Genomic DNA, 15292 nt, shown 5'->3' on the forward strand with positions numbered 1-15292 from the left:
ACATAAAGGACTTTGAATTCTAGATTAAAGCAATATATTCAGATGAAGTCTCAATCGTACAACAGTGAAGGACACAAGTCTGCACTAGTGGTGGCTTCAGGCTCTTAACACACACATCTGAGCCAGCACAGATAAAACACACAAGACCACAGACACACACACACTTGCACATTTGCACAGAGCCACAGTCAAGGACACAGAATCGTGTGCACGTGTGCATGAGTGTGCGTACACCAATGCCTGCACACACAAACACAACCACACACACGCAACCACACACACACGCTGAAACATGGAAAACAGCTGGCTAAACAGCTGGCAAGTGTTTATCAACAAGCCAAGGTCGTATGGAAATTATATGACAGAAAAGCCTGCAGACAGCCATCTCTAGTTACTCTCACTTCCTATCAGTGTTACCACAGAATGATACACTCATGTATATGTGGTTTTGCCTCCTGGCCTTGCACAGTTGCACCCTCCTCATCGTAAAGTAGCTCAGCAAACTGGTGTACACATGGAGACAAGGTACAATTGGCTGCACTCTGGCAATTTCAGACAGATATAATGTCCACCAAGCAGGAAATTCAAGCAAGAAAATCAATACTATTTTTTAGAGCATGATAAATAAAAACCAAAAAAAAAACATTAAGTCAATGAGAAATGACAAAATACATATCTGAAAAATTTAAATAATATCACCAATTGCAGCTCACAACCACAGTTACAGTATCATTACAGCTACCTACAGCAAAGCCTAGCACTGTAACTCTACATCCTCAACAGAAGACTAAGTCCATTTGCAACAGAGAAGTCCAAAAAGCAATATGCAAAAGCTCAGTCAACTAGATTAATGTTGTAAAAATGACTTGACAGTTGAATCATTCAGATTCTCCAAGTCAAGCAGTCGTGTTTTCTTTCTCTTTCTTTCTTTCTTTCTTTCTTTCTTTCTTTTTTTTTAAGATAGTTTAGTAGTCATTTTAGAACTGGTAGATGTGCAATTTATTGGATTAATTACTTAGAGAATTTCAGAGGACAAAGTTTTCCTTTCTTAGAATGGTGATGGAATTAATTAATTGACTTATATTGATTCATGACAACACTTCCCTAATCTAAACCATAACCAACGTTAACCAATGAGCCAAACTGACATATCAAAATGAGAAACATTCTGTCACCATCCTAGGAAAAAATATTTGGCATGGAGTACAGTACTGAGGCTGTCTGCTTCAGTTCTGTACTTCAGCTCTGTCAGCTACTCTGCCCATAATCTACATGAAAACATGTAACATGCAAGTCGAAATACACCTACAGTACCAAACAAAAACTGATGCCAACTACTGAGCTGGTAGAGGAATATATACCCAATACTGTCAGAGCGGGGGACGTGCCTGTACAAATTGTCAAATTACTGAATTGAAATGCCGACCCTGAGTCTACTCTAGAAATTGAGAATCAGGTACAACCCTACCTTGCAGTATGTAGGCTGCCAACAGAGCAGCATCTGATGTCTTGCACAGGAGGCGGCCATGGTACAGATCCCTCTTGATCTGCAGGAAGACTAGGTATCTGCGAAATGGGACACAGACAAACACTGACTCATTATCATATAGATAGGACCGATACCGACAAAGGCCAGTTTTCCTTTTCCAAACAACACTTGTGGTGGATATTTACAATCTGAAATGTCCCTTGCCATACGACTTTGAGGCTGCAAGCATTTTTTATAACTTAGTTAGAGGGGTTGTGGAGAGGAAAGCTTGAAAACAGCTCATCAAAGAGGGCCTCAAGCTGAGTGCTGTGAACGGCAAGTGTGTGTGTGTGTGTTGTCTGACTACGTGTGTGTGTATATACTCCAGAGACCAACATGTAGTTAGAGTGCAGCAAAAGTCACAAGCACAGACAGATAAGCATCTTCTGATCTGTCGTCTCCTCCCTTAATTGGGACCTCTTGCTTCCTGATAGTCATACAGATTGCGATTTCTTGCTTTGTTCTACTAAGGCGCAAGCCTCAAATGGCCCTGTGAGATAAATTTATCAGTCACCCTGTCTCTCCTAGGTCAGCTGAACCTTCATTTCACTGCTGTGCTGTGACTCTACCTGATGCATTTTAACAGAATCTCTAATGAATGGATGGAAAATTAGGCTTTTAACCACTCATGGCAGCTTGATAAATACACCACTCTGCCTGGCCTCCCTCAGAGTGTGCAGGACTGGATGCTGAACCACTTAATTTCTTATCTCTTATCTAAAAATTCCACTTATGTTATGAGAAAATAAGTACATAAATGGCTGAAATTAAGACGGTATCCACAATCTCATCGACAGTTCACCTGTGAGAGAGAAAGAGAGGGAGGGGAACAACATGCAACAGGTAAGGTTTGAGCAGGATTTGAACCCTGGATGCCATGGTTACTTGAGAGGCATTTTGGCCATTTGAGCCACAAGGACGCTCCTGTGCACTGACACCTGAACAGGCAAAAATCGGTGCAGCATATTTTAAGGCACCTAACGGCAGATTAGCACGGCTAGTGTGCCAAGGTAAGATAGCCTGATACCTGAAGGGCATCGTAAGGTCAAAATGCAAGGGCTCCTTTTTAGTGGCAAAAAAGCTACTCAGACGTACCACTGAAAAAACAGTACTGCATATCATGGTATATTCGAAGGCACTGGTTCTCAACCTTTTTGGTATCATGGATGCCCAAATTGATACACATCAGGCTGTGGACCAGTATTTGATAAGATGTAGTCTCAGGAATCCTCATCTTAGAAGCTTTTGTTATTCTCTGACTGTCTGTACTGCAGACTGGCAGATTAACAGTGAAGAGTGTGAAACCTAAGAACAGAATAGTCGCACACTCTCTCATTGGGCTAACTTCTAGTCAAAGAAATAGTGAAATTAAAATACTCCCTATTTTTCTGGAACCCCCTCAAGGACCCCTTGGGTTCCCCAGACCCCAGGTTAAGAACCGCTGTTCTAAGGCTCCTGCATTGTGTTTCCCAGTCTGCCTTGGACATCAGCTCGTTGGCCGTTACAAATGTGCTGCAATAACTGGGTCTCACTTGGGCCTGGAGTCACAATAATGTTGAAATATGTTTGCTTCTAATATCACATGAAATTCAATAATTTAGATAAACAATTCAGCAAAATAACAGATTATTCAATAATGAAATATTTCTTTTTTTAAATTGCAACCCTTTGGCTCACAACATTTGAGTGTGGAATTTGTGGATTCTGCTCTTTAGGAATTTTGATGTTTTGTGTGTCACCATCTGCAAAACGCTAATGATTTATTACTTGCTGTTAAGGTTTGCTGAGGTGAGCTGCATGAGTATCTAAATCAACTGAATTTATGACGCAGGAGGAATCTCTGAGAAAAACATTCCTGGTGCTGTGCAAAAGCCTTTCTTCACTTAATGAGAAAACGAGAAAACTACACAACACTAGGGCCCATTTAAAATATAAGTATTAAAATATAGTATTAAAATATAAAATTTTGGAAATTACTGCATGACAGCCAATCCAAAAAGTAAAAATACAAGAAACTATTTCTTTTAAGTTGCCTTTTTGGACATTGAAGTTTTTTTTTTTTTTTTTTTTTTTTTTTTTTTTATCACATATAAGGAATATGGCTTGTAAAGCATGCTTTGAGGCTGAAGTCAAGCAATAATCATGTTGAGAAATGACTGATAATACGATTGCTGGTTTGGGTTGGAGTCCGTTGGGAGCCACCAGATCTTTTGGTTTCATCCACAGCATCCACAAAATGCTCAGATCTCAAATTTCCCACCCAGAGTTCAGTTCACACCCGTTTGATTCTGCCTCTCCAAGCAGCACAGCAATAAATAGTATAGCAGTATTAAACAGTGCTGCAGATAAGACTTGGGGTATGTGGGACTACACTAAACCTTTTTTTAGATTATAGCATGCAGGAGTTTGTTGTTTGTGTATGTATATTTCATATTTTACTGATTTCCCTAGGGATAAAATTCTTTGTGCATGCCAACAGAGTGCCACCCCGTGATGCTTCAGGTGAATGCTGAACCCTGGTCCTCCAGCTGAAGGACAGTCTATGTGAGCACCCTGCCACTCCTTTGTGTATGTGCACATATGTAAATCAGTGTAAAGGTGCATGCTTCAAGGTCTTCAGAGTTTACTAAAACTACAGTGACTATAAGACAAAACCCAGGTGTTAAAAATGTGGTGAACAAGAGCATGACTGGATTTTTGGCATCACACTGATAGACAGTGGAGAGTAGAAAACTTTTGATAACAATATATTGGACACTTTTATGCACTATGCACCTCAGCACTCGCTCTGTAACTTTACGTGGTCTGCCACACAAAATAAAATGGGCTCTTGTGAAGAGTGGGACAATATAAAACTAAATACGCTCCACCTGTCATATGAGCAGTGATGGGAGTAACGGCGTTACAAAGAAACGGCGTTACTAACGGCGTTACTTTTATCAGTAACGAGTAATCAAAGAAATTACTGTTTCCCCCTGCAAGGTTACAACTAACAAGCAGGACACCCTGACTTAGTCCACATGGTGGGCAAGACAAAAGTCCCTCTAAAAACAGGTGTACATTTCAGTTTCTAAATATACTGCTCTGTCAATCTCATCATTTGAACTACTAAAGGGATCCTATTAATTTAATTGTGTCTTTTTGTAATTCTTACTTACTATTTAAGTGCATTTGCACTTGTACATGAATGTGTTTGTGCGTCTGTAAAGCATCGTGCCGTCGGAAACAGATGGTGGGGGAGGCTGAAGCCGTCCCTCACTGGAGCTGGAAAGAGAAGAAGAGATCTGACTGCATAGCAACCGGCTGAGGAAGTGATTTACAGGGATCTGTGTGTTTCTCTGGCTCGCTCCTCACATCAGTTTGTTTGGCTGGCGAGAAAGCCACACACAGCAAAGCACAGCGGCGCAGAGCATCCTGAAACTGCATCTTATAAAAAAGGGAATACACCACCCCCCCACCTGGCTCACTGTCAGGTTCTTGATCATGTTATGAGATTAAAGCGGTGCACTTTCTTTGGTACCTGCATTGCTTTCTGTCCTGTTAATATTAAAGGTACACTCAGATGAAATTTTATTTGATTATTCTAAAAGACGTCACTGGGTGAAAATCCATCATTTACGAGTGTGAATAATTCCCCCAAAACTGCTGTCTGCAACAATTTAATCTAACACCAGTGTGTAATTATTTCCATTTATGAGTGAGTGTTACATAGAGATTTCAAGGGACAAATTAGGACGTTTTTTTTTTTTTTTTTTTTTAGGTATCCTCAGTTTAATGTGTTGTGCAAATGATGATCAGACTACAAAACACTGCAAAAAAAAAAAAAGAAAAAAGAAAAGAAAAAGCTAGTTACAGACTGAGATCAAGCACACAGACATAGGATGATGACTCAGGATTTTAATAAGTGTCTACAAGCACTGAGACACACACACACACACACACACACACACACACACACACACACACACATATAGTCATGCAACATTTATTCCCATTTATGGGAGTTCATAATGTACTTTCTCTATGTCTTGTTGTTTGTATCCCTTGTAAATTTGACTTAACTATCTAATTCATCATGAACCAGGAGGGCGGTTAGTCCTCCCAAAAAGCACTGCTTTGGTTCCTGGGATGATTAAAACATCCAAAACACTGAAGCTGTTTTTTTTATGTTCCAAAAGTACTCTCAGATCCAGTGAAGCCAGATAGGCTTTTTAAAAACCTCTACTAACTTTATCTAAAAGCAGATTTTATAAAAGAAATAAAAACAATAACTTAAAAAAGTCTGATTTACTCATTCGATCACTGTAATCTGAAGTTATGAAATGACTAGAGGTAAATAGAGAAGCAAAAGAATGGTGACAGAGGCATCTCCAGTGGACATCTCAGTAAAATCAGACTGCCATCTCCATGATCCCCCTGTCAAATGTCCACTGATGTGAGGATATTTCATATTTGACATTTTGTGTCATTTTTGGTAGCTGAAGGGTTTCTGAATGCTCCAGTAAGTTATATTTAAGAACTTTTTTTAAATGCCACTCAAATTTATGAACCAGTCTGTGACAAGAATAAACAAAGAAACTGGAAAAAGAAAGAAAGAAAGAAAGAAAGAAAGAAAGAAAGAAAGAACTAACTTCAGTGTTTCCCCATCACACTTTTAGTAGCAGTGTTTTGTGTGTGTGCCACCAGGATCCATTTTCAGGTAATGAAAACCATCTTAGACTGTTTTGGTTCAGTTTACTCTTGGAGTTCTGTGTGTGTGAATTTGCAATAAGGACTTTTATCTAACAGTCAGATGAAGGAGTGTGAAGTAAAAACATTCAAGTGAAATTACTCTTCAACACAGCTATGAACATCTGGAAACATAGCTTTGTTGTTTATGTTAAATTTTCTGTTTCTGAAACATGATCTGTGAATATATGAACATCTTAAGGTTTTTTTTTTTTTTTGTTTTTTTGTTTTTTTTTTTGAGATATTATACTTGTGAATATGTTGCCTTGTTTTGTCATGGATCCTTGATTCCTGTCTGTACACTATGCAGCAAATGGTAAACACTTAAATAAAAGCTTGTGTGTGGAAGATCTATGAAGTCTGGACGGCTGACGGTGCTGTTTTCTGTGTTTTGGGTTTATTTTTTCAGTCTTGCAGCTTATAACTTATTTGTTGCATTGCATACACGCATACAAATGAAACCATCTCTTAAACATTTTTAGGACAACTCATGACACTTTAAAGCCTTTTAAGTTAACTGTGTAATTCATTAAGGGATACAAACGCGCAAGTGAAACGAAACTACTAAAGGCATAAAAATGCCATTTTCCTAAACTGTGTTTGAGAACAAAGCCTGCTTTCATCTGCACTATAAAACATCCCTAACAACGCTATTTTTTTAAGGTGTCTAATTTATTATAGACAATAGAAAGAGTGACAGGAAAAGTTGAAGGGAGACGGGGTAATGACGTGAAGGTTATTGGGAGTCAAACTCACAACATGATGAGCACATACAGCAGTCCCTTTCCCACAACCCTGTGTCAGAAAGTTACCTGGTGATTTCCTCTTTCAGGGCAGCAGGGTCAGGAGGGTAAAACTTGACACGCAAACACATGGTGAACGGAGGCTGGGCTGCGGACAGGAAAAAAAACAAAAATCTGTTGCCATCATCTATGGACACTTTTATTTTTGCAAATTAACCAATTCTGTTGACATGACATGTGTTTTACACACTGTTGTTGTCTGGTGAAAACCATGTATCTCCAATAGGGCTGAACAATATGGTAAGAAAAATCACACTGAAATTAATTTTACAAATGTTGGGATGTGATTCGTAGTGTTTGGAGGAATGATAATTCATTGGAATTTTCACTTTCACTCAAAGTGGGCAGGGTGGGGTCGGGGGGTGGCTGCAAGGTCACACATTTGACCTTTATCAAAACCCTCCTGTAATATTTTGTATATTTGTAATATGTAATATTTTGATTATTCAGCCTTATCTCAAATTTTTGCGATTTTCACATTTTAATTTGAGTATGGACCTGCTCCTCTATTTTTTCAGAAAGATCTTCAACCCTTAAGTTTATGAAACCTTTTCAAAACCAAATATATAAACCGAAAAATGTACAGTGGTCAGTCTAAAAACAGTTTTTCTTAGTTTCTTGGAGGTTGACATTATGGAGAGACATGGTTTTCACTGGACATTTTTTGTTTTTGTGTATACTCCACTACACTAGATATCCGCTTTTATGTGTCTGATATCTTCAGATTTGGAAACAGTGGATGAAAACATTCAGTTAAAATCATCAGCGCAAATTAATCAAGCATGTTATATACTTACATTTCATTTGTTTGGCAATTGACTTTGTAAACTCCAACCAATGCTGGAAAGGAGAGAGAAACACAAGAAGATGTGATCATACGGCACTGAACCAAATCAGCCGCTTCTAAAGTGACAGTCTGAAGCCTGATCGCTTAGCAATCGAAGATGATGAGCTGTAGTCTGCAGCTTGGAGACATACGAGGCTACTCTCGCTCTCCTCACCTCCTGTTTATTTAGAATCACTCCCACCCAGTCGGTGCACAGAGAGGAGATGAAAGGAAGCTGGTTGGAAGGGGAGAAGGAGAGGGCTGTTTTCTTCTCACCATCAGGAGGAGAAACTGTCTCCAGCCAACTGAGATAATGACGTGTTGATAGTAGTGGTGTGCTTAATGTATATATTGACAGTGCAGTAGGCGTGTTGTGTAATTACAATGATGCCACAGTGCCTTTTACACACACTGGGTATCTGCCCTGTAAGACTGTTTGTCCTCTGGTGGCCACTCAGCAGCGACTCTGATGCAGTTCAGAGCTGCTGAGGCAGACGAGGGGCTTGCTTCTTGACATTTCCATCCAGATTATCCAAGAGCACAAGGTCATTTCATTAAAACTGCAATAATTAATCACAATATAAGAAATGTTTTGGAGGATGCCAGCTGATACATTCAAGTCATCCAAGTGCAACCAATTATATTGTAGTAGCAATTACAATTTAGTATGACCAAAACTGTCAACCTTGAGCCATTCAACTGAAAAAAGTAGTCAAAGTACAGAAAGGCAGCCATAATCAAACTTAACTTATTTTTTTTGTTATTGTTGTGTTTTTGACCAAAGTTTGAAACACCCATCAGAAGTCGTATTAAAGTTTATTACTCTGTTTTATTTGGTGAATAACTGGTTACCTATTACCTATTATTAAAATTCTGCATGGCATGCCCCAAATGGAACAGGCCTGGACTTTTTAATATTCCTTAACTTCCCAGAATTTCCATGACCCTTGGGAAAACTGCATGCAAATTCACCTTGGACTGCATTCTTTTTTTTTTTTTTTTTTTTTTTTTTTTACCCCTTTGATTCATGATATTTCATGATATTTCACTGATCCCTTTGCCTGCTTGTGCAAATGACCTGTAGGGCCGATACAGCAGTCATGAATATTAATGTCAGTAGAACAAAGAGACTCATTAGACTGATTAGACCTAGTTTTTACCCGCCTTGCATCCTTTGAGCGAGTATCTGACTGTGCCGCTGTATCTGAGACTTCATGGTTAATCCCTGCCTGCTCTACCTGGTGATCTACAGGCTCATGCAGCCTCAGTGACAGAGTAGAAGTGGTGGTGAGGATTGACTGGGACAAAGATGAAGGATGCACAAACTGTCACAGACTAAGGAGAGCCCTTTTTTCTTTCTTTCTTTCAAAAGTTAGTAGACACAGATGATTTCTTACCCTTGCATCAGCTGCGCAGGGTTCCCTCACAGCTTTTTAGATTTGCATTTGAATAGCTTATCATCTTCAAGAAAAAAAGACATAACTCTGCTATCTCTGATGTGCAAAACTGCTCCTGTTTCAACAATAACATGGAACTAAGTCTCTCTAAGTGTCCAGGTAGCGGTGTAGTAGGGAGTAAGTAGAAGAGCTGTTAACCATTTTCACATTCTCATGAACCGGACTGCGATGTGTAAGATGATGCCTTCACAAAAAGATCCTTTTAATGTTTTTGGAAACAGCTACAGTAGGTGCCTTACTGTTTGAAACAGTCTATTTTCAACAAGTCAGTGGCCTTGTTTTCATAGTTATGCATTTTTGATGTTATTCAGTGTATTTGTGCCCTGAGGTGACAAACCTTAATCAGCATTATGTCAGAAAACTATGAATGACTTCCCATTAGGTCAAAAAAACAAGGAAAATACAGTTTGATCTTCAACATATTCAGGCAATAGCAGCACAATGGTACTGTACTGAAAGAAAAATGTGTAATTACAGCAAATATTTGCCTACTCAATTTCATTTGCAGCTTTACTCTTACACTATTATAACAAAGCATCTTCAATACGTGATATCCATGGTATTCCAGGAGTTATTTTGAGATGAAATGTTATAATTTACTTATTTGTTGTTACCACTTTCCCTGAGACTGCCTTGTCTTCCTCTACTTTATTATAGGAACCACTATCGGCTATAATGCCAGGAAAGACAATGATTTTGGTATAAGCCTAAAAAAAATCTTACTGTTTCATTCCTGCTTTATCAAAGATTGTCTACATTTCCAAAATGACTTTCAACAGCTTTCACAGAGAGAAAAAGAAATAGGAGGAGTGTGTTTGTCAATTCTCAAGGTAAAGATATAAGCAGTAGCTGTTTCAAGGCCAGCTCAATGAAGTGAGAGGTGGAAGACAAGAGATGATCGATGGGCACAGAGGACAGTGGAGACGTGACAAAGTGACACATCATTAGTGTTTGTTTGCTGGCCACTCATGCTCATCAGCCAAATCCAATTTAACTGAAATTTTGTTAGACCTTTTGTAAAATTAAGACTTACCCTCTGCTTATCTGGGTCAACATATCTAATGCCAAAGTAGTCCTTCTCCAGTAGGTTGAGGTGGTGGCAAATGAGGTCAAACAGGTACTGTCCCTTGGCATCTCGCTGGAACACAGAGAAAATGCGAGAAAATGTTAAATTTACTCACTTTGATAGGATTCAAGACTATAATGTAGTGAGTAGCACCAAAAATAAAGGCTCTCACCACCTTCAAAAGATGCTGCAAGGCACTTTGCATCTGAACACTACCCAACTGGAAGCAGGAGGTAATGTCATATTATTCTCAAATGGAGGGGAGTTTCGAAGTTTGAGGAAAAATATGGACATTGTCACATAAAAACAATTTTCCCCGCTCATCGGGAGGTCCATTTATTGGGGACCTCTGAGAAGCTGAAATTTCAATAGCAGACACCAGAAAGTGTTTTAATATTTCACCAACCCTCAGGGGAGATATCTGAAGGCTATCAAATATTCATACGCGGTAGCATCTGTGAAGGCTCTGAGAAATCTCAGCTGCAGAAAAGGACTTGGAGAAGTAGTGAGACGAGGTTCAAGTGAAGTGGATGGTGGCAGGGGGATGGGTGGGTGGTGGGGGGTTAGGAGGCACATCCCATGCTCATATATTACCTGAGTAATTTCTATATGGTTTAAAAAAAAGCCTTCATGTGTCTTAATCTTAAGTGTCCACATTTTTTGGTGTCTACATATTCTTGACAGAAAAAAATCTCACTGTATACCTCTGCTACAGTGGCACTGGCAGGTTAACTGTGAATGGACAAGCCTTGAAAATTGTTATATGCCTCATAAACACCAGCACATTTTCAATGAATTCTTCTTGGGAACGTTTTTTTTTTTTTTTTTTTTTTTGTCTGTCATGATCAACAAACATAAATATGGCAGCCAGAATAGTGTAACTTCAGCCAGCAACTTCACATTGCATAGCAAGCAAAATTCTGCTCATAGTCATGTTAAAATGCTTCCATTCACTGCAGCTTTGCAGCTTTTCTAGAGGTAAGAAATTAGTCTCACCTCAAGGCAAGACTGTTGAGTTTCCACAGGCCCGGACCAGCCCAGAATACCTAAGATGCTATTGTATTGAGCCAGTTCAAAAGCATGCACCTCACTTGGACTAGGGGAGCCATTTCTTTCACAGGATACAAGTTCAACTTTTCCAACTTTTTTACAGTCCCTTCAGTTAACCAGTGATCCAAGTGTAACAGCACACTGGTGTCATCTAACTATAAATGGAGTACTGTCTACATGCGTGTCTGTGGCTCGATATCTCCATGACCGTACATCCAACTTCATACTTAGCAGGTGTGTTGCTGAGGACCCGCCGCAGTGCAGTGTCGAGTATGTATGGTTCAAAAGGTGCATAAATTGGTTTTAAAATGTTATTCTTAACATCATGTGGATGGACAACGAAAGGAAGAAATCAAATGCGAGGGCAGTGCAGCACCTGGAAAGTCTGCAGCGTGCACACTCCGCAGTTGTTATCAGACAGGAACAGCTAAATAAAATGTTGACTCTGACTTACTGTGAATTCAAAGAATGATAAAAATTAATCACGCAAAAGTTATTAATCGATGATACCATAATAAATGTGAAACAATTAAACCAGAGAAGATAATGAGCACAGAAGTGTTGTGCAGTGCTAACTCGCTTGCAGCAGTATCACCTCAGGGTGGACTATTGAGCTCTGTGAAATCTGGGCCTTATCCGTGCACTTTAAACACCACTTTGACTTCACTGAGCCTGTAACATTTTCACGTGAGCTTTTGATCCAAAACCCACAACTAGACTCTAACATTTTCATACATTTTAACAGGCACGGCACTAATATGTACCAAGAACTACTGCATCTTTTCGAGGTGAGTTGCCTTCCATTTTTTTAACCTGTGCCACCAGTTTCAACATGTTCTTTCTCCGCATTTCTCCGATAGTATATTTGAAACTCTGAGATACTAAAACACCTTGCCCTGTCCTTTAGAAAAGACAGGGCCTCACACACAGAGTATCACACAAAATGCATAGTCAGAGAAAGACAGCAGACACATGATGATGGAGGGGGGGGGGAAGAGACGGGAAAGTGAAAACCAAATAGAGAGGGAGGAAAGAGAGAGGAACCAGAATAAGGAGAGAGAGAACAAGAAAAGCCAGTGAACACTGATCCCAATACACCACGCCACAGCACAGCTAAGACAGAAAATGACTGCATCGAAAGGCTGTTGCATGAATCAACCATCACCCACCACCATCATTCTATCAGATGTGAAGCCCACTGAGATGCACCATTTACAGCAATGCGGCTTGTGCTTCTCCCCGTACCAAATCACCCCTCAGGTGAAAGGTGGGAAACCCTTAACACTGTCAGGGATGCCATTAATTCGAATTCGAGTTGGCCTAAGGAGGCTCTTTGGCTTCAGATGAAACCAGCGCTCTAATCTGTCATAAACAGCGCTTATTGTCATTTATGACCTGTGGATCATATTCTGAGAGTTGCAACTATTCAACAGTTCAGCAGGATCTGTGCACTATTGCTGCTAATAGCGGCAATACTGGCTGGATGGTCGGTCTGTCCATTCATCACTTAAGCCATGTTATTTTAGGATTCATTTTCGGCGGGTAATTCTTCACAGCGGTTTACTCAGTATTTGTCGTGCTGTACCAAGGCAGCCCAGCATGCTGAGATCAATTTTTCAATTTCATCAAATCACATGCAGTCTATTTCTACTGAGACACAGGTAATGTGTGGTCACAGACAGGATGAGAAAAGCATGTGGATGCAATGCAGGCTGTAGTACTCCCATACTGTTTCTGTAGTCACTCAGTAGCACTGCTGCTGTTGAAAATGTGCTTCCTAGATCACGCCGTCGCTTGAAGAATAAATTCAAGAAACACTGTCAAGTCAGTAGTATAACAGCGAATCTCCAATTACCTTTCTTTCAGTAAAAGCATGGCAAATATACAACAGCAATAATAATGTAGTATAGTGTTCATAACATCATATATCCATGGTGCTAAAAAAAACAAAAAACAAATCAAAGTTCACGTTTATTTAGAGCCCTTAACAACTGTTACAGTCTCAAAGGTCTTTAAAGACCCACATTTTATTTAATAAAAACAAAAAAACTCTTGACCTAAGCCTGCACAGTGGGCAAGAAAACAAAACAAAACAGATGCCAAAAAGGGGGAAAATGGAGGAAATCTTGGAAGGATAACACAGGGAGGGAAGCCCCTTCCAGACTGGCGAGGAATACAATGGATGCCAAGTGGGCAACTGCTTAAACAAATACACACAAGTAGTTAAAACAAGACAAAACAATTCAAAGCAACAGCATAAAAAGACAAATCTATTTGACTAAAATACTAGGAAATTTACTGTAGTATCCTGTGCAATTTGGAGTGAGACATTTGTCTCCATCTCATGAGCGTGCATTTACTTTACAGAACATAATTGAGGTTGCAGCTTGACAATGGTCTGTTATTCAGAAATAAACGACCACAGAAATACTTTAATATACCAATCAGAATCAAGTATTCAACACTACCGCGTAATAATAAGTAATAATTGTAAGTCTTAGGATGTTAACAACACAAGCCTGAAAATGCTGATACTCAGATTAAGTAATGACAACAGCATTTTTTAACAATAGTTTTGATCCACCCAAAACAATGGCATGAGAAATTCTAACATGACCCACCCATCGGGTCTGGTTGTGTCAGGCTGTGCGCTGGCCCGACCTTTGTCAGAGTCCACAGGGACACAAGGCTGATCCTCTCTCTCCTCTGTCACTGTGTCTGTATGTCACTGTCACAACACGCACACCAACTCACCAGGACAGGCCTGCTGACTAGCCCAGCGACAAAAAATAGAATCACAGACAAACAAGCGCGCGCGCACACACACACACACACACACACACACACACACACACACAGTGCCTCCGTGCTCCTTGTTCTATTATAAAGGTCTGTGGTACACCTGTGAAACCTCTAGATCCACATTTTCAGAAGCTGCACCTCCCACTCCCTCCATCTGGTGTGCAATGTAGTGTAAACTTGAGTGAAGCCAAAAAAGTCTTTCTAATTAATCACATTGTTACTGTGTGTGTGTGTGTGTGTGTGTGTGTGTGCTCGTATACAGTATGTATTTTTGTTTCTACATGTGTGCCGATGTTAGAGGTGCACCGATACCAGTGCCGATCCGTATGTAACTCACAGATCGGATGTTGGATTGATGTTACCGATCCAGGTACCAAGACGTGATACACACGCACACACATTGCCCCCTGTAGTATTTCTATAACATTTCTGTAGTTAATCCCCTGCTGCTGCCTCCACGGCTGACTGTCAGCCAGGCTATACACCATATACACAGGGTGGGACGCTCAAATGTTGTTATCACGTGGTATTGCTCTGCACGTCGTATATATATAGTATCTCACGGAAATTGAATCAGGTGAACTGGTAGACTACCAGTCTAGTCTAATGAACAGCATGAACTGATGAAGCCACTTGGATAAGGGGCGAAACGTCTTCTAGACATATAACTAAGTCCAGTTGATCTGATTCAATTTCTGTGAGATACCTATGACCTGGATGAATGACAATATGCACACACATATAAATATAGAGAATCTGACAAAATGTTCACCACTTGCCGACTGATGAACAACTGAAAAGACAACGTATAGTGAAAATTCAGAGGGACATTGGGCCATATTTCATCGTAAAACAACTTTGATCACCCATTAGCTACTAGACTTAGACAACAGCTAACGTTACTGTTTGATAGCATTATATGATACGATAGGTACAGTGAAAATTCGTTCTGAAATATAACATTGTGGACACATTTTATTAAAGTCTGGAAGTTAAACCCACTGGATGTGATGACGCTTGCAGTGTAATGTT

General features: G+C 39.8%; 1 protein-coding gene across 5 annotated transcripts in view; it reads right to left on the reverse strand.

The window, feature by feature from the left end:
- The window catches only part of LOC115378879 (FERM domain-containing protein 5-like), a 118585-nt gene that overhangs the window by 33363 nt on the left and 69930 nt on the right, over nucleotides 1-15292 (reverse strand). For all 5 annotated transcript variants that reach the window (XR_003930179.1, XM_030079421.1, XM_030079434.1 and 2 more), the window contains 4 exons: nucleotides 10376-10480; nucleotides 7857-7899; nucleotides 7069-7147; nucleotides 1469-1566 (listed from right to left, as the gene is read on the reverse strand). Coding sequence is in view for 4 of the 5 variants with exons in the window: in XM_030079421.1 (XP_029935281.1) it covers nucleotides 1469-1566; nucleotides 7069-7147; nucleotides 7857-7899; nucleotides 10376-10480 (325 nt within the window). In the remaining variant the exon portion in view is untranslated. The remainder of the gene's footprint in view (nucleotides 1-1468; nucleotides 1567-7068; nucleotides 7148-7856; nucleotides 7900-10375; nucleotides 10481-15292) is intronic.

The sequence above is a fragment of the Myripristis murdjan genome, chromosome 3 (genome assembly GCF_902150065.1).
Source record: "Myripristis murdjan chromosome 3, fMyrMur1.1, whole genome shotgun sequence".
In the NCBI taxonomy this organism is placed as follows: Eukaryota; Metazoa; Chordata; class Actinopteri; order Holocentriformes; family Holocentridae; genus Myripristis; species Myripristis murdjan.